The 21,443-nt window shown below is 43.7% G+C and overlaps 1 protein-coding gene across 5 annotated transcripts in view; it reads right to left on the bottom strand.

Annotated features, from left to right (window-relative positions):
- Window positions 1–21,443, bottom strand: part of LOC109903041 (SH3-containing GRB2-like protein 3-interacting protein 1) — a 213,007-nt gene that overhangs the window by 102,249 nt on the left and 89,315 nt on the right. For 4 of the 5 annotated variants that reach the window (XM_031785653.1, XM_031785649.1, XM_031785650.1 and 1 more), the window contains exon 3: window positions 12,134–12,178. In XM_031785653.1, coding sequence (XP_031641513.1) covers window positions 12,134–12,178 — 45 coding nt within the window. Of the gene's footprint in view, window positions 1–12,133; window positions 12,179–12,739; window positions 12,998–21,443 lie in introns of those variants that run through there. The other variant, XM_031785652.1, reaches the window with a different exon arrangement.

Genomic DNA, 21,443 nt, shown 5'->3' with positions numbered 1-21,443 from the left:
TCAGCTACCGCTCAGTCACAGCTGTCTGATATACTATATTCCTTGTCTCATACACACACGTACACACACATATACTACATGTACACACACATACACTATGTGTACACACACACATACACTATGTGTACACACACATACACTACGTGTACACACACATACACTACGTGTACACACACATACACACACATGCACAACATGTACACACACATACACTACGTGTACACACACATACACTATGCGTACACACACATACACTACGTGTACACACACATAAACAACATGTACACACACATACACTACGTGTACACACACATACACTACACGTACACACACGACGTGTACACACACACATACACTACGTGTACACACACATATACTATACGTGTACACACATACACTACGTGTACACACAAATACACTACATGTACACACACATATACTACTTGTACACACACATACACTACATGTACACACACATACACTATGTGTACACACACATACACATACATACACTACACACACGTTTGGACCTGCTTTTCTTCAGCAGGGAAGATGGTTAAAATTGATGGGAAGATGGATGGAGCCAAATACAGGACCATTCTGGAAGAAAAACTGATGGAGTCTGCAAAAGACCTGACACTGGAACGGAGATTTGGCTTCCAACAAGACAATGATCCAAAACATAAAGCAAAATCTACAATGGAATGGTTCAAAAATAAACATATCCAGATGTTAGAATGGCCAAGTCAAAGTCCAGACCTGAATCCAATCGAGAATCTGTGGAAAGAACTGAAAACTGCTGTTCACAAATGCTCTCCATCCAACCTCACTGAGCTCGAGCTGTTTTGCAGGGAGGAATGGGAATAAATGTCAGTCTCTCGATGTGCAAAACTGATAGAGACATACCCCAAGCGACTTACAGCTGTAATCGCAGCAAAAGGTGGCGCTACAAAGTATTAACTTAAGGGGGCTGAATAATTTTGCACGCCCAATTTTTCAGTTTTTGATTTGTTAAAAAAGTTTGAAATATCCAATAAATGTCGTTCCACTTCATGATTGTGTCCCACTTGTTGTTGATTCTTCACAAAAAAATACAGTTTTATATCTTTATGTTTGAAGCCTGAAATGTGGCAAAAGGTCGCAAAGTTCAAGGGGGCCGAATACTTTCGCAAGGCACTGTAAGTTAAGGAAATAAATAGGCCATGGTGGCGAAGTAATTACAAAATAGCAATTAAACACTGGAATGGTAGATTGGCAGAAGATGAATGTGCAGGTAGAGATAAAATAAATAAATAAATAAATACCAGTATGGGGATGAGGTAGGTAGATAGATGGGATGTTTACAGATGGGCTATGTACAAGTGCAGTGATCTGCTCTGACAGCTGGTGCTTAAAGCTAGTGAGGGAGATGTGAGTCTCCAGCTTCAGAGATTTTTGCAATTCGTTCCAGTCATGGGCAGCAGAGAACTGGAAGGAAAGACGACCAAAGGAGGCATTGGCTTTGGGGGTGACCAGTGAGATATATCTGCTGGAGCGCGTGCTACGAGTGGGTGCTGCTATGGTGACCAGTGAGCTGAGATAAGGTGGGGCTTTACCTAGAAGAGACTTGGAGATAACCTGTAGCCAGTGGATTTGGCGACGAGTATGAAGCGAGGGCCAACCAACGAGAGCGTACAGGTCGCAATGATGGGTAGTGTATGGGGCTTTGGTGACAAAACGGATGGCACTGTGATAGACTGCATCCAGTTTGTTGAGTAGAGTGTTGGAGGCTATTTTATAGATGACATCACTGAAGTCGAGGATCGGTAGGATGGTAAGTTTTACGAGGGTATGTTTGGCAGCATGAGTGAAGGATGCTTTGTTGCGATATAGGAAGCCGATTCTAGATTTAATTTTGGATTGGAGATGCTTAATGTGAGTCTGGAAGGAGAGTTTACAGTCTAACCAGACACCCAGGTATTTGTAGTTGTCCACGTATTCTAAATCAGAGCCGTCCAGAGTAGTGATGCTGGACGGGCGAGTAGGTGCGGGCAGTGATCGATTGAATAGCATGCATTTAGTTTTATTTGCGTTTAAGAGCATTTGGAGGCCACAGAAGGAGCGTTGTATGGCATTAAAGCTCGTCTGGAGGTTAGTTAACACAGTGTCCAAGGAGGGGTCAGAAGTATACAGAATGGTGTTGTCTGCGTAGAGGTGGATCAGAGAATCACCAGCAGCAAGAGCAACATCATTGATGTATACAGAAAAGAGACTCGGCCCGAGAATTTAACCCTGTGGCACACCCATAGAGACTGTCAGAGGACTGGACAACAGTCCCTCCGATTTGACACACTGAACTCTATCAGAGAAGTAGTTGGTAAACCAGGGGAGGCAATCATTTGAGAAACCAAGGCTTTCGAGTCTGCCAATAAGAATGTTGTGATTGACAGAGTCGAAAGCCTTGGCAAGGTCGATGAATATGGCTGCACAGTAATGTCTCTTATTGATGGCGGTTATGATGTCGTTTAGAACCTTGAGCGTGGCTGAGGTGCACCCATGACCAGCTCTGAAACCAGATTGCATAGCGGAGAAGGTATAGTGGGATTCGAAATGGTCAGTAATCTGTTTGTTAACTTGGCTTTCGAAGACCTTAGAAAGACAGGGTAGGATAGATATAGGTCTGTAGCAGTTTGGGTCTAGAGTGTCACCCCCTTTGAATAGGGGGATGACCGCGGCAGCTTTCCAATCTTTGGGAATATCAGACGATACGAAAGAGAGATTGAACATGCTAGTAATAGGGGTTGCAACAATTTCGGCAGATATTTTTAGAAAGAGAGGGTCCAGATTGTCTAGCCCGGCTGATTTGTAGGGGTCCAGATTTTGCAGCTCTTTCAGAACATCAGCTATCTGGATTTGGGTAAAGGAGAAATGGTGGGGGCTTTGGCGGGTTGCTGTGAAGGGTGCTGGGCAGTTAACCGGGGTAGGAGTAACCAGGTGGAAAGCATGGCCAGCCGTAGAGAAATGCTTATTGAAATTCTCAATTATAGTGGATTTATCGGTGGTGACAGTGTTTCCTAGCCTCAGAGCAGTGTGCAGCTGGGATGGGGTGCTCTTATTCTCCATGGGCTTTACAGTGTCCCAGAATTTTTTTGAGTTAGTACTACAGGATGCAAATTTCTGTTTGAAAAAGCTTGCCTTAGCTTTTCTAACTGCCTGTGTATATTTGTTCCTAACTTCCCTGAAAAGTTGCATATCACGGGGGCTATTCGATGCTAATGCAGAACGCTGGTCAAGGGCAGACAGGTCTGGAGTGAACCAAGGACTATATCTATTCCTAGTTCTACATTTTTTGAGAGGGGCATGCTTATTTAAGATGGTGAGGAAGGCACTTTTAAAGAATACCCAGGCATCATCTACTGACGGGATGAGGTCAATGTCATTCCAGGATACCCCGGCCAGGTCGATTAGAAAGGCCTGCTCGCATAAATGTTTCAGGGAGCGTTTGACAGTGATGAGCGGTGGTCGTTTGGTTGCAGACCCATTACGGATGCAGGCAATGAGGCAGTTAGCAAGCAGTTAGCAGGGAATAGAAAGTTAGCCTTTGGGGGACGTTGCGATGGGGGTAAGTCTGTTTTTGCCTCTTTGTGCGGTGACGTCGATAGACCAGTCGTGGAATTAGTAGGGTTCCAAGTAGCTCTAGGTAGCTAGCAGGCCTAGTTGGTTAGCATAATGGGCCTTCAGCGGGCGTCGCGCCTGAGGGGCCTGTTGGGAGTCCTCGGGCAGATTATGTAGGTATTCCAGTCGTAGGGGATCTGCGGGGTTCCATGCCCCGTACCGGCTGTAGAAGGGGTCTGGATATTTTAGACCAGGAGTATACTTCGGTGGTAGCACAGGAGCCCTGGCCCGGGCTAGCTTCAAGCTATTTTGTGCTTCCTCTGGGATGGAAACGCTAGCCAGGAGTAGTCCACCGGCGGTTTGCTAGTTGTGAAGATCCAGATGAAAATGTTCAGTTTGCGGTAGGATTCCGGGGATAAAAATAACAGGTCCCTTATGCTCTGGTTAGAGTCACGTTGTTCCAACTGACGAGAGCTTTCCGAGCTGAAAGTTAGCTGATGACCGCTGGCAATGGTTTGCTGACTGATACCTGGTAGTTAGCTGGCTAGCTTCAGTTGAGGGATTCCAGATCCGAAGTAAATATAAATACTTTAGGGGGAAAAAAAGCAGATTCACGCCACATTGGGTGAGGCAGGTTGCAGGAGAGTTTAGATGTTGAGCAAAATATTTTGAAGGATATGTGACGAAAAAGATGTAAAACGATATATACAAGGGACACGACAGGACAAGGACGTCTGACTGCTACGCCATCTTGGATTACATACACTATGTGTACACACATGTACACACACATACACTACATGTACACCCACATACACTACATGCACACACATACACTACATGTACACCCACATACACTACATGCACACACATACACTACATGTACACACTCATACACTACGTGTACACACAAATACACACACATACACTACATGTGCACACACGTACACACACATACACTACACGTACACACAGTAAAGGTACACACACATACACTACACACATACACCACATGTACACACACAGACAATGCAAACACACCCACATACGCATTCCACACACAAATACATCTCACACACTCACCCACACATGTCAAACAGAGCTGACCTCCAACCCCCTCCATCCATCCTCATAGTTTCCATCTAAAACCTCATCTCTACTCTTCCTGTTGCCGTGGTGCTGCATCACTGTGACTGTGTCTAGACTTGACAGTTCATGCAGCTTTAGTATTCTGATCATAGAGTTCTGATCATGGAATTCTGAACACGTCATGCATCCACACTGATGGCAGTAGCTAACTACTGCAGCCAACTAGCTAGCTAACCTCTGTAGCTAGCCAGAAAGCTAGCAAGTAATGCTAAAGAGATTGCAAACGGGTTAGCATAACTCTAGCTTTTTTTCTAAATATTAGTTAGCTGGCTAGCATTTATGAGGCAAGCAAACATTCCTCACACGCTAGGAACGCATTTCCTCCAACATTATAATGAAAAGGTGCCTCTCGGTCCCAAAACACACGTTTTCTGGAGACTTTGTGGAAGGAGTGCTGATGACTTCGCCCACTGTATGTGCTTTCGGTAGCCTGATTGTATCCAGATAGACAAGAAATCCGCACACAATGCATCCTTGACCACCTTCTGAAGTGGTCAGCCAGATCTGGATACAATCAGACCACAAAGCTAATTTTGTGCATCTAAACCCGTGTTTTCAATGCGACCTTCGTATTCTGATAGCAGAAGTCGCATGTAAATGTCAAGTGTAGACACGACCTGTGTCACTGCCTGCACCCATACTTGTCTCCATCCCTGCCATCTCAGGGAAAATGGGATATGAAAAAAAAACACATTTCACACCACATACTTGTACATGTGTAAAACAGGACAAATAGGGGGGAAAAATTGCCCTCTTAGACAGCTTTTGTTTTTCACTGTGATACCAGCATCACAGTGAAACCTAATGGATACGTCCATACTGTTAATGCAACACAAACACTGTTCTATAGATCAAAATGGATGCCACCACTACAGAGTTGAAACTATACATTACCTGTACTATACTGGAGATGAGTCCCTCTAAAATACGTGGGAGCAGCTGATTTAGTTATGGAGGGAAGAGATTAATAAAACATGACCCCATCCCTACAGCTCTCCCTCCTCAAAACCGGAAGTAGGGAAGGAGCGGAGCAGATGTCCATATCAACAGGAAATGGAGGACACTCAGGGGAAAGGAGGAGGAGAGGAGAGAGACAGAACATTGTAGTAAGAGTCAAAACAGATATTCTCAGAAGGAATAGTCTGGCACAAGCTGGTTGCCTCTGGACTCTGGCATGGCAGTGACAGGATGGCAGAGCTGCGGGCAGAATCACGGCTGGCATTGTTTGGGTTCTAATCGGGGCTAAAAGTCTGTATACTGGTAGAGATTGTAATGAGTTATTTGGGCTCTACATATTTCTGAGATCCTGTCTAGACTTTCTGAGTTCGAGCAAATAGGAGTCCCAGAGGCCAGTGATGTAACACGCAGGACAGTGACTCAACAAAATAGAGGCCTGAGCTGACTGCCATCCGGGGTCACTGGGATCACAGGCTATCTCTCCGTCTCTCCCTCAAGCTCTCCCTTCTCTCTCCCTCTCTCCCTTTCTCTCTCTCCCTGCCGCTCTCCCTCACCTCCTCTCACACTACCAGTCCCCTGTCTCCCTCTTTTATGCTCATACTCTGTTTATCTCTAAGCTTTCTGACTGATTACCTATATCTCTTCATCTCTCTTCCTCTGTTTACCCATCTTTTCCTGACACGCCGTTTCTTGCTCTGTGTTGTCTCTCTCCCTCCAATCCTACAGCTATCCCCTGTATATAGCCTCGTCATTGTTATGCCATTTTCTTGTGTTACTTATATATATATTTTTTTAAGTACTTTAGTTTATTATGTAAATATTTTCTTAACTCTATTTCTTGAACTGCGTTGTTGGTCAAGGGCTTGTCAGTAAGCATTTCACGGTAAGGTCCACACCTGTTGTATTCGGTGTATGTGATAAATAACATTTGATCTGATATTTCTCTTTCTTTTTCACTCGGCTCTGTTCCTGGTGGTTTTGGTATTCTCTCACTGCTGTCAGAGACAGTATAATCATCAGGAGTTTCTGCGGTGTATATGTGTTCGTGTGTTTGTGTGTATTGTGTGCGAGTGCATGCTTGCGCGCGTGTGTGTGTGTCTGAGAAGAGAGAAAGAGAGACCTCCTAATCCAGGGTCACATGTTCAAGAAGGCTCTAACACACACACACACAGACAGATGAACAGACTAGAGAGAGAGAGACAGCGATACAAAATATAAGGAGACTGAGAGACAAACAGCTAAAAAGACAGAGAAAGAAAGTCTGGAAGGCAAACAGACTGACATACTGTAAATAACCAGCCTGACAATCCATACGGAAGCCTGCGTCACAGGCACATGTCAACTTAATGTGCTTTTAAATCATTATCTTCCTGTCACGTGACTAATAAGGCATTTACTTTTCCTGTGTGTCTGTGAGAGGAACCCCTACTACCGTTAACACCCTAGCAGGCAGACAGGCTAGCCCGTCAGTCTGGAGAAGCTCTGCCTCTAAGTAGCTCAACACAGTGACCAGGGCCTGTCCAGTAACACATAGGTCTGTGACAACACCAGTATCGCTATATTTTTTCCACGGCAAAAATAAAAACATGAAGCAGACCAAACTCTTTGGTCCTTTAAAAACTGTGCTATAGGTTAGAAAATAAATACATTTGACTCTGGAAGACAACATAATGATGCTTGTTTCCAACATTAGAGCCATTTTCCTAAAGAAGTTAAATCAGCTTAGTTTTTTGTTTACTTACCACGATACTAACGAGCATCGCGATACTGGTATCGTCCCGGACCTAGAGACAGGGGGATAGTAAATCTCTCACAACACAATGCTCATTAAGAACCAAGGGTGAATTAAAAGACTACTTTGTTGTTTTTAACTACAATGTCATGTTTATGGTGTGATTTATAGATGTGTAATGGATGCTTTATGTATAGTTCATGTAAATTGTTACCTTTGGTTTTAGTCATGTATTGTTTTATGGTTCAGGATGAAAGTGTGCAGGGTTGGTGCTGCAGCTGAGGTTAGTGCCAACCGAACAGACTAGGGAGGGAGAACCCTGTTAACCACGGTAACAGGGGCGGGTCCTGTAGAGTAATGCTAGGGTGGGACCTAGCATAGACCTACAACTAGTCACAGGAAATGGAACAGCAACTATTTAAACATCTATTTAAAGCAGCCTTCCTAAATCCTAGTCTTGTCCTGATGCCAACCCTGGTGTTAGCCTAAGGTGATAGCCCTGGTGTTAGCCTAAGGTATTATCCCTGGTGTTAGCCCTAGCTGAAGCCTTTTTGGGACCACCTGGGCCTCTCCCATTCAGTCACAGCTTCAACTATATTAAAACTTTTAAAGCCATACTGTTGACCTCTTCTTGGAAACATAGCATTAGGAGGTTACCCAGGGCTAAAGCTCCCAAGAATGGGCCTCCCTCTGGGCTCTTATTCCTAGAGTTACCATATCCTGTGGGCGTTTCAAGATCTGCCTGTACGGTTAACTGTGTAGTCCCTGTCTATCAACCTTAACAGGACTTAATAATACCATAATACGCACTGTGATTATGATTATGTGATAAGTCTTGTTCCTCCACAACAATACCAGGAACCTACAGTGCAGCCACCTATTCCAGTGTTTCCCAACCCTTTCCTTGATAACCTGATTTGATTTGATCAAGCTCTTGGGGCTAGTATCAGGTGTCCTGCTAGTACTGGAATAGATTCAATGTAAGACTGTCAGTGGCTGGGGTCTCAGGAGTTTTAAAAGGTCCAATGGAGATGTTTCTATCTCGATACCAAATCTTTTGCTGGGTAATAATTAAGTACCTTACTGTGATTGTTGTCAATTTAAAATGATCAAAAATAGTTTCTTAGCAAAGAGCAATTTCTCAAGCAAGAATTTTGCTAGAACTGTCTGGGAGTGGAAACTGTTATTGGCGGAAAGGTTTGGAAGTCTTTCTTACTGGTCTATTAACCAATTTACCACCTGGTGATGTCACCAGGCATGCCAAAACTCCATCCCACCAAAACTGGCTGAAATATCAGGCGATCTTTTCAAACAGTTCTTATACTAAAAAGGTCCCTATCATCATTTTCACAATTTCACAGTATTATTCCAACCTCATAGTGTGGAAGTATATATAAAAACACAGGCAAATCATGTTTTTGACTGCACTGGGCCTTTAAGGAGAGGTCTGGGGATCACTTCCTATTCAAGATTAGGACCATACCTCCACATCTATCCCTGACAGCTAAACTGGGTGTTTCCTCTGTAGAGATAAAACTGTTGATGGTTTCCAGTATAGTACCATTATCATACCTGGTCCTCCTAGAAATGGGATTTTAAACAGCACTGCTAACAGGGATTAGCATCCACTTTTACACCTGACAGTCAGTAATCCAGCATCACAGAGTCACACTAAAGAGGCGCTATCATGGAGGGCTATTTAAAGACACACGGCACACTGTGACTGTCGCTTTCCTCCCCATGCAACCTCCAACCCCAACCCATACCTAACATTGCCTAACACCTCTCCCTTGACACGTGCTGGTAGATGCCTCTGCCGGAGCTGAACTCTAGCTAGCTAGCGTAGCATAGCCTCAGCTCTGACAAATAGACATACATAACTAAATAGCATGGCATGAACTTTGAAGTGAATACATAGCCTCACACTCTGTTGTTCAGATGCAATACATTTAATAATAACCAACATTTTGACAGCAAAAGGCCTTCATCAGATTTTTTGGCGTATGTACAGGATACACCAACAAAATGCTTCCTTGAGGTTCCTTCTCCACAATGCAACAACAAAAAGAAATAATAAAAGATAAGAATACCAACATAAAGCAAATGCCTTAATAGAATATAATAAATATTTTAGCATAAGTATAATACAGAAAGGCACCATTTATAGTCCAAAATGTACACATGTTTTGGGGGAGAGGATTGGGGGGCAAGCATTTAAATTGGTGGATGGCATGCACCCAGTTGAGAAGAGGAAGGAAACAAGGAAGGAAGGAAGGGACGGGTGGGACGGATGGATCACATAGTCACTGGTGGCTGTAGGACATGTCTGATAAATACGTACAAACGCTATAGGTTAACATCTCATCAGCCACTGTCAATGGACTGGGGAAGTGAGGAGCTTTGACTGGGTTGTTGATGACCATTCAGAAAGCGTCACATCATGTGACCCGTCCAGAGGTTATGATGAGGGACCAAGAGTAACACCATTATGATACACTGATTGAGACAGACACAGAGCACATGATGGATGTACATGCATTATCTCACAAAACACACACACAAAAACACACTAAATCGCTATCTATAGGGTTGTCAGAACTCAGTATGAGAGTCAGAATGGCCTGGGCAATCATAACCTGGTCAGTGATTGTGTTGTATTGAATGTCAGCATCAGAGAATCAGGGGTCCTATCCATGTTCAAACATCATGGGGTTTTTACTGATGGGTGTTCCACCCGACTCAATGCTGCGGTCATGAGACAATGCTGTCCCTGCCCCCTCCAGTCCTTTGATGTGGACTCCGGAGCGGATGCCAAAGAAATGACAAGAACAGGAACATTTCCTCAGAACACGGAACATTGACTTGAATGGGAATAACCATTCTAGTACTTCTATTTCTATGGCAGAAGTCAAGCCAACAACCTTAACAGCCGGCCGGGACTGGCGACCAGAGATAACTGGGGGCGACCGGGGATGACTGACGGTACAGACACACAGGAAGGATCAGAGCCAGAGCCAACCGATGGTTAACGACATGTTTCTATGATAAAATAGAAAATAGTGGAGCTGCATCACCAACACAATACATTTATTAATCACCTTTTCAACAGCAAGCGGCCTTCACAGGGTACTGATGGTCTGGGTGTTCATATTACTGTACTACTAAAGAGGGGAACGTCAGGGTACTGACGGTCTGGGTGTTCATATTACTGTACTACTACAAAGGGGAACGTCAGGGTACTGACGGTCTGGGTGTTCATATTACTGTACTACTACAGAGGGGAATGTCAGGGTACTGACGGTCTGGGTGTTCATATTACTGTACTACTACAGACGGGAACGTCAGGGTACTGACGGTCTGGGTGTTCATATTACTGTACTACTACAGACGGGAACGTCAGGGTACTGACGGTCTGGGTGTTCATATTACTGTACTACTACAGACGGGAACGTCAGGGTACTGACGGTCTGGGTGTTCATATTACTGTACTACTACAGAGGGGAACGTCAGGGTACTGACGGTCTGGGTGTTCATATTACTGTACTACTACAGACGGGAACGTCAGGGTACTGACGGTCTGGGTGTTCATATTACTGTACTACTACAGACGGGAACGTCAGGGTACTGACGGTCTGGGTGTTCATATTACTGTACTACTACAGAGGGGAACGTCAGGGTACTGACGGTCTGGGTGTTCATATTATTGTACTACTACAGACGGGAACGTCAGGGTAATGACGGTCTGGGTGTTCATATACCCAACACACTGGGCTAACTAGGTCTGAATGATGCCATTATCATGCTTAAATACAGGTAAATGAGCAGTAATATTGTCAAAATCAATAGAAAGATAAATATAAGATAAGTCCATAGAATCAGAATGGCTTATTAGACTAGATAATATTTCTACGGATAAGTCACTGTTACAAATAGAGGATGAATTGTTTAAATAGATAATGGATTATATGAACAAATCGGAGCAGGTAGAATAAATGTATTAAATGAATTTTGTGTTTACAGAATGCATAAATAAGACTTCTCTCTCTCCATCACCGCAGACTGATTATGTCATCAACATAAAGGGCCATACATGCGTTTAAGAACGGCCAGAATGTAACGTGTGTTTTCAACACAAGGTGACTGTGACAGATCAATCTGTCCACAGCATGTACACATGAACTAACGCAGCTATACCTAAGGTTGAAAATGGCCTTCAAACACAACGCGAGCGACTGGTCGCGCATATACATGCTACAGCAGAACACACCGTGTTAACCGCGTGTGTGTGTGTGTGTGTGTGTGTGTGTGTGTGTGTGTGTGTGTGTGTGTGTGTGTGTGTCGCTCCATACAAATAGAATTTATACAAGCTAGCCAGCTGGCCCATAAGCCCTTCCGCACAATAAAACCAAATAATCTTTATGACGGGAAGGGAAGAGGGGGAGAGAGAAAAAACACACCGTGTTCAATTAGCTGGGCCATTGTGTTGGCCCTTCCCACTGAATGACATGCAAGATCACTGGAATGCATGCACTCAAAATAGCAGGGCAGCTTATGACATTTGAAACTGCCAAACACACAAGCACACTCACACACACAAACACAAACACACACACACACACACACACACACACACTGCTAGCAGATGAGACACCGTTGAGGAGGCGGATAAATAAATAGAGAATCAATGAAAATGTGTCTTACCTTCCATCATGATTGCAGATTTGCATTCCTCTATCTCCAAGGAGCCTGAAAAGACAGCAGGGGGGGGAGAGAAGCCCCTGGTTAGCAAATGATAAACTAGAACACAAAGCCTAGTGCCACGGATAACACCCAGCCTCAAACACCCCCACACGTCGTCTGTCAACTGGCCCAGGGTCCATGCACCGCGGCTGGGCAGAGAGGTGGGGCTGACTGGGCACTGTGCCGATCGGTAGCCCGAGAGAGGCAGGGGCTGGGGCTTAGGCCATAGATGCTGCTACTAACCTACACAATCAGCTGAGGATGCTGAGGAAGAAAAAAAGCTATTCTAAAAATATTAGAAAAAGAGGGGGTAAAGAGGGAGGGCCGGGGGTGGAGAGGCAGAGCGAGAGAGAAAGAGGGAGCGATGCTTGCTGAGGTCACAGCTGCTCTCAGCCAATCCCTAAGGTTCTCTGCAGAGTCACATGGCATTTAGCTTGCATCTTCTGACAGCCTGGCCCTACTAGTAACCTCTCTCTTTCCCTCCCTCACACACATTCTCACACACCCACTCACACTCAAACGTAAGCATGTTAACGCATAGAAAACACACACCCCTCCCCTGCCTACCTTGTGACGCTGAAGTATCTGGACTCTGCTGGGCGATGAATGAGATTAATGATTTGCTCGTTGCCAGAATAACGAGCAGGTTGAAGTGAATTGACAGCCCATGTTGAGGACACACTCCCCAACACACTCAACCCCTGATTTTGGTTACAGAATAGATGTATTTCCCCTCCTAGCTGGTATATACATTTTTCTGTAGGTTGACAGTATTTTAAAATCTCTATTTTCACAGTGTTCTGCCTTCTCTCTGCTACTCCCTCCCACTGTTTTTGCTCTGCCTGCTGGCTCAGTATGACTGCTCTCCCTCTCTGCCTCTCTCTATCCCTCCATTCCTCCCAACCACCCTCTCTCTGACCCTCCCTTTCTCTCTCCCTCTCCACTGCCACTGGGGATAATAATAAATCATTGTGACTTCAGGGAGGCCAATGCTGTGTACAGCTGCCCCTCTAGACTCAGCCCAACAGTTGAAGGAGCTACCGCTGTTACCACTACAACCGTTATGCTACTACTTCTACCACTGCTGCAACCGTTCAGCTACTACTACTACTACTGTTCTGCAACTACTACTACTACCACTACTAATACCACCGCTACTGTTCTGCTGCTACTACTACTCCAACCACTGCTGTTCTGCTACTAGTAGCACTGCTACCATTCTGCTACTTCTACTACTACAACTACTACCGCTGCTATCGTTCTGCTGCTACTACTACCATCCCTGCTACCGTGCTACTACTACTACTACGGCTTCTATTACTGTTCTGCTACACCTACCGCTGCTACCACTATTACTACCACCGCTACCGTTCTGCTGCTGCTGTTACCACTACTACAACTACTACCACCGCTGCTACCGTGCTGCTGCTACTGCTACTGCAACCATTTTGCTGCTGCTGCTCCTACTACTACCGCTGCTACCGTTCTGCTACCACTACTACTACAATTAAATCTGCTACCATTCTGCTGCTACTACTACTACTGCTACCGTTCTACTGCTACTACTACTACGGCTACCGTTCTGCTGCTGCTACTACCACGGCTACCGTTATGATGCTACTACTACCACTGCTACAGCTACTACTACTGCTACCGTTCTGCTGCTGCAGTTACCACTACTATAACTACTACCACCGCTGCTACCGTGCTGCTGCTACTGCTACTGCAACCTTTCTGCTGCTGATGCTCCTAATACTACCGCTGCTACCGTTCTGCTACTACTACTACAATTACAACTGCTACCATTTTGCTGCTACTACTACCACTGCTACCATTCTGCTGCTACCGTACTGCTGCAACTACTACCACTGATTCCGTACTGCTGCTACTACTACTACTGCTACCGTTCTGCTGCTTCTACTACTACTACTACTGTTTTTCTGCTACTACTACTACCACGGCTACTGTTCTGCTGCTGCTACTACTACCGCTGCTACCGTTCTGCTGCTACTACTACTACCGCTGCTTCCATTTTGCTGCTACTACTACTACCGCTGCTTCCGTTCTGCTGCTACTACTACCGCTGCGACCGTTCTGCTGCTGCTACCACTACCGCTGCTACCGTTCTGCTGCTGCTACTACTACCGCTGCTTCCGTTCTGCTGCTACTACTGCTACCGCTGATACCGTTCTGCTGCTGCTACTACTACCACTGCTACCGCTACTACTACTGCTACCGTTCTGCTGCTGCTACTACCACGGCTACCGTTATGATGCTACTACTACCACTGCTACAGCTACTACTACTGCTACCGTTCTGCTGCTGCAGTTACCACTACTATAACTACTACCACCGCTGCTACCGTGCTGCTGCTACTGCTACTGCAACCTTTCTGCTGCTGATGCTCCTAATACTACCGCTGCTACCATTCTGCTACTACTACTACAACAATTACAACTGTTACTATTTTGCTGCTACTACTACCACTGCTACCATTCTGCTGCTACCGTACTGCTGCAACTACTACTACTGCTACCGTTCTGCTGCTTCTACTACTACTACTACCGTTTTTCTGCTACTACTACTACTACCACGGCTACTGTTCTGCTGCTGCTACTACTACTACCGCTGCTTCCATTTTGCTGCTACTACTACTACCACTGCTTCCGTTCTGCTGCTGCTACTACCGCTGCTACCATTCTGCTGCTGCTACTACCGCTGCTACCATTCTGCTGCTACTACTACCGCTGCTTCCGTTCTGCTGCTACTACTGCTACCGCTGATACCGTTCTGCTGCTACTACTGCTGCTACCATTCTGCTGCTACTACTACTACGACTACTACTACTACTACTACTACCGTTCTGCTGCTACTGCTACCGCTGCTACCGTTCTGCTGCTTCTACTACCACTGCTACCGTTCTGCTGCTGCTACTACCGTTCTGCTACCGTTCTGCTGCTACTACTACCACTGCTACCATTCTGCTGCTGCTACTACTACTACTTCCACCGTTCTGTTGCTGCTACTATCATTGCTACCGTTCTGCTGCTGCTACTACCACTGCTACCGTTCTGCAGCTACTACTGCCACTGCTACCATTCTGCTGCTACTACTACTACTACTACTACTACTACTACTACTACTACTACCACTACCGTTCTGCTGCTACAACTACCGCTGCTACCATTCTGCTGCTACTACTACAACTGCTACCTTTCTGCTGCTGCTACTACTACCACTGCTACCGTTCTACTGCTGCTACTACTACTAGTATTACTACTACCGCTGCTACCGTTCTGCTGCTGCTACTACTACTACTACTACTACTACTACTGCTACCGCTGCTACCGTTCTGCTGTTTCTACTACCACTGCTACCGTTCTGCTGCTGCGACTACCGTTCTGCTGCTACTACTACCACTGCTACCGTTCTACTGCTGATACTACTACTACTATTACTACTACCGCTGCTACCATTCTGCTGCTACTACTACAACTGCTACCGTTCTGCTGCTGTTACTACCACTGCTACCATTCTTCTGCTGCAACTAATACAACCGTTCAACTACTACTACTACTGCTGCTGCCGCTGCTACAGATCTGCTGCTACTACTGTTACCGCTGCTACCGTTCTGCTGCTGCTACCACTACCACTGCTACTGTTCTGCTGCTGCTACTACTACTGCTGCTACCATTCTGCTGCTGCTACTACTACTGCTGCTACCGTTTTGCTGCTGCTACTACTACTACTACTACCACCGTTCTGTTGCTGCTACCACCGCTGCTACCGTTCTGCTGCTGCTACTACTACCGCTGCTGCTACTACCGCTGCTACCATTCTGCTGCTGCTACTGCTACCGCTGCTACCGTTTTGCTCCTGCTACTACTACCACTGCTACTGCTACAACTACCACTGCTACCGTTCTGTTGCTACTACTACGGCTTCTACCAATATTCTGCTGCTACCGCTGCTACTGTTCTGCTGCTGATACTACTACTACTACTACCACCGTTCTGTTGCTGCTACTACCGCTGCTACCGTTCTGCTGCTGCTACAACCGTTCTACTACTACTACTGTTACCGTTCTACTACTACTACTGTTACCATTCTACTACTGTTACCGTTCTACTACTACTACTACTACTGTTACCGTTCTACTACTACTACTGTTACCGTTCTACTACTACTGTTACCGTTCTACTACTACTACTACTACTACTACTACTACTACTGTTACCTTTCTACTACTGCTACTACTAATGTTACCGTTCTACTACTACCAATGTTACCGTTCTACTACTACTAATGTTACCGTTCTACTACTACTACTGTTACCGTTCTACTACTACTACTGTTACCGTTCTACTACTACTACTGTTACCGTTCTACTACTATTACTACTACTACTACTACTACTACTACTACTACTACTACTACTACTACTACCGTTCTACTACTACTACTACTACTACTACTACTACTACTGCTACCGTTCTACTACTACTACTAGTACCGTTCTACTACTACTACTGTTACTGTTCTACTACTACTATTGTTACCGTTCTACTACTACTGCTACTGCTCTACTACTGCTACCGTTCTACTACTACTACTACTGTTACCGTTCTACTACTACTGTTACCGTTCTACTACTACTAATGTTACCGTTCTACTACTACTACTACTAATGTTACCGTTCTACTACTACTGCTGTTACCGTTCTACTACTACTACTACTGTTACCGTTCTACTACTACTGTTACCGTTCTACTACTACTACTACTACTACTGTTACCATTCTACTACTACTACTGTTACCATTCTACTAATACTACTACTACTACTACTACTACTGTTACCGTTCTACTACTACTAATGTTACCGTTCTACTACTACTACTACTACTGTTACCGTTCTACTACTACTACTACTACTACTACTGTTACCGTTCTACTACTACTACTGTTACTGTTCTACTACTACTACTGTTACCATTCTACTAATACTACTACTACTACTACTACTACTGTTACTGTTCTACTACTACTGCTGTTACCGTTCTACTACTACTACTGTTACCTTTCTACTACTGCTACTACTAATGTTACCGTTCTACTACTACTACTGTTACCGTTCTACTACTACTACTGTTACCGTTCTACTACTACTGTTACCGTTCTACTACTACTAATGTTACCGTTCTACTACTACTAATGTTACCGTTCTACTACTACTACTGTTACCGTTCTACTACTACTGTTACCGTTCTACTACTACTACTACTACTGTTACCGTTCTACTACTACTGTTACCGTTCTACTACTACTAATGTTACCGTTCTACTACTACTACTGTTACCGTTCTACTACTACTACTACTGTTACCGTTCTACTACTACTGTTACCGTTCTACTACTACTAATGTTACCGTTCTACTACTACTGCTGTTACCGTTCTACTACTACTACTACTGTTACCGTTCTACTACTACTGTTACCGTTCTACTACTACTACTACTACTACTACTGTTACCATTCTACTACTACTACTGTTACCATTCTACTAATACTACTACTACTACTACTACTACTGTTACCGTTCTACTACTACTAATGTTACCGTTCTACTACTACTACTACTACTGTTACCGTTCTACTACTACTACTACTACTACTACTGTTACCGTTCTACTACTACTACTGTTACTGTTCTACTACTACTACTGTTACCATTCTACTAATACTACTACTACTACTACTACTACTGTTACTGTTCTACTACTACTGCTGTTACCGTTCTACTACTACTACTACTACTACTACTACTACTACTACTGTTACTGTTCTACTACTACTACTGTTACCTTTCTACTACTGCTACTACTACTGTTACCGTTCTACTACTACTACTGTTACCGTTCTACTACTGCTACTGCTACCATTCTACTACTACTACTACTACTGTTACTGTTCTACTACTACTGCTGTTACCGTTCTACTACTACTACTGTTACCTTTCTACTACTGCTACTACTGTTACCGTTCTACTACTACTACTACTGTTACCGTTCTACTACTACTACTACTACTCTTACCGTTCTACTACTACTATTGTTACCGTTCTACTACTACTACTACTACTACTACTACTACTACTACTACTACTACTGTTACCGTTCTACTACTACTAATGTTACCGTTCTACTACTACTACTGTTACCGTTCTACTACTACTACTACTACTACTACTGTTACCGTTCTACTACTACTACTGTTACCGTTCTACTACTACTACTACTACTGTTACCGTTCTACTACTACTACTACTACTACTGTTACCGTTCTACTACTACTACTGTTACCGTTCTACTACTATTACTACTACTACTACTACTACTACTACCGTTCTACTACCACTACTACTGCTACCGTTCTACTACTACTACTACTACTACTGCTACCGTTCTACTACTACTACTACTACTGGTACCGTTCTACTACTACTACTGTTACTGTTCTACTACTACTAATGTTACCGTTCTACTACTACTGCTACTGCTCTACTACTACTACTGCTACCGTTCTACTACTACTACTGCTGTTACCGTTCTACTACTACTACTGCTGTTACCGTTCTACTACTACTACTGCTGTTACCGTTCTACTACTACTACTGTTACCGTTCTACTACTACTACTGTTACCGTTCTACTACTGCTACTGTTCTACTACTACTACTACTGTTACCGTTCTACTACTACTACTGTTACCGTTCTACTACTACTACTGTTACAGTTCTACTACTGCTACTGTTCTACTACTACTACTACTGTTACCGTTCTACTACTACTACTGTTACCGTTCTACTACTACTACTGTTACCGTTCTACTACTGCTACTGTTCTACTACTACTACTACTGCTACCGTTCTACTACTACTACTACTGTTACCGTTCTACTACTACTACTACTACTACTGTTACCTTTCTACTACTGCTACTACTAATGTTACCGTTCTACTACTACCAATGTTACCGTTCTACTACTACTGCTGTTACCGTTCTACTACTACTACTACTGTTACCGTTCTACTACTACTACTACTGTTACCGTTCTACTACTACTAATGTTACCGTTCTACTACTACTACTGTTACCGTTCTACTACTACTACTGTTACCGTTCTACTACTACTACTGTTACCGTTCTACTACTACTACTACTACTACTACTACTACTACTGTTACTGTTCTACTACTACTACTGTTACCTTTCTACTACTGCTACTACTACTGTTACCGTTCTACTACTACTACTGTTACCGTTCTACTACTGCTACTGCTACCATTCTACTACTACTACTACTACTGTTACTGTTCTACTACTACTGCTGTTACCGTTCTACTACTACTACTGTTACCTTTCTACTACTGCTACTACTGTTACCGTTCTACTACTACTACTACTGTTACCGTTCTACTACTACTACTACTACTCTTACCGTTCTACTACTACTATTGTTACCGTTCTACTACTACTACTACTACTACTACTACTACTACTACTACTACTACTACTGTTACCGTTCTACTACTACTAATGTTACCGTTCTACTACTACTACTGTTACCGTTCTACTACTACTACTACTACTACTACTGTTACCGTTCTACTACTACTACTGTTACCGTTCTACTACTACTACTACTACTGTTACCGTTCTACTACTACTACTACTACTACTGTTACCGTTCTACTACTACTACTGTTACCGTTCTACTACTATTACTACTACTACTACTACTACTACTACCGTTCTACTACCACTACTACTGCTACCGTTCTACTACTACTACTACTACTACTGCTACCGTTCTACTACTACTACTACTACTGGTACCGTTCTACTACTACTACTGTTACTGTTCTACTACTACTAATGTTACCGTTCTACTACTACTGCTACTGCTCTACTACTACTACTGCTACCGTTCTACTACTACTACTGCTGTTACCGTTCTACTACTACTACTGCTGTTACCGTTCTACTACTACTACTGCTGTTACCGTTCTACTACTACTACTGTTACCGTTCTACTACTACTACTGTTACCGTTCTACTACTGCTACTGTTCTACTACTACTACTACTGTTACCGTTCTACTACTACTACTGTTACCGTTCTACTACTACTACTGTTACAGTTCTACTACTGCTACTGTTCTACTACTACTACTACTGTTACCGTTCTACTACTACTACTGTTACCGTTCTACTACTACTACTGTTACCGTTCTACTACTGCTACTGTTCTACTACTACTACTACTGCTACCGTTCTACTACTACTACTACTGTTACCGTTCTACTACTACTACTACTACTACTGTTACCTTTCTACTACTGCTACTACTAATGTTACCGTTCTACTACTACCAATGTTACCGTTCTACTACTACTGCTGTTACCGTTCTACTACTACTACTACTGTTACCGTTCTACTACTACTACTACTGTTACCGTTCTACTACTACTAATGTTACCGTTCTACTACTACTACTGTTACCGTTCTACTACTACTACTGTTACCGTTCTACTACTACTACTGTTACCGTTCTACTACTATTACTACTACTACTACTACTACTACTACTACTACTACTACTACTACTACCGTTCTACTACCACTACTACTGCTACCGTTCTACTACTACTACTACTACTACTACTGCTACCGTTCTACTACTACTACTAGTACCGTTCTACTACTACTACTGTTACTGTTCTACTACTACTAATGTTACCGTTCTACTACTACTGCTACTGCTCTACTACTGCTACCGTTCTACTACTACTACTACTGTTACCGTTCTACTACTACTGTTACCGTTCTACTACTACTAATGTTACCGTTCTACTACTACTACTACTAATGTTACCGTTCTACTACTACTGCTGTTACCGTTCTACTACTACTACTACTGTTACCGTTCTACTACTACTGTTACCGTTCTACTACTACTACTACTACTACTGTTACCATTCTACTACTACTACTGTTACCATTCTACTAATACTACTACTACTACTACTACTACTGTTACCGTTCTACTACTACTAATGTTACCGTTCTACTACTACTACTACTACTGTTACCGTTCTACTACTACTACTACTACTACTACTGTTACCGTTCTACTACTACTACTGTTACTGTTCTACTACTACTACTGTTACCATTCTACTAATACTACTACTACTACTACTACTACTGTTA

The sequence above is a fragment of the Oncorhynchus kisutch genome, linkage group LG13, assembly GCF_002021735.2.
Source record: "Oncorhynchus kisutch isolate 150728-3 linkage group LG13, Okis_V2, whole genome shotgun sequence".
NCBI classification, from domain to species: domain Eukaryota; kingdom Metazoa; phylum Chordata; class Actinopteri; order Salmoniformes; family Salmonidae; genus Oncorhynchus; species Oncorhynchus kisutch.
Note: the sequence above shows the minus strand (reverse complement) of the source record. Positions and strands in the feature narration are given on the sequence as shown.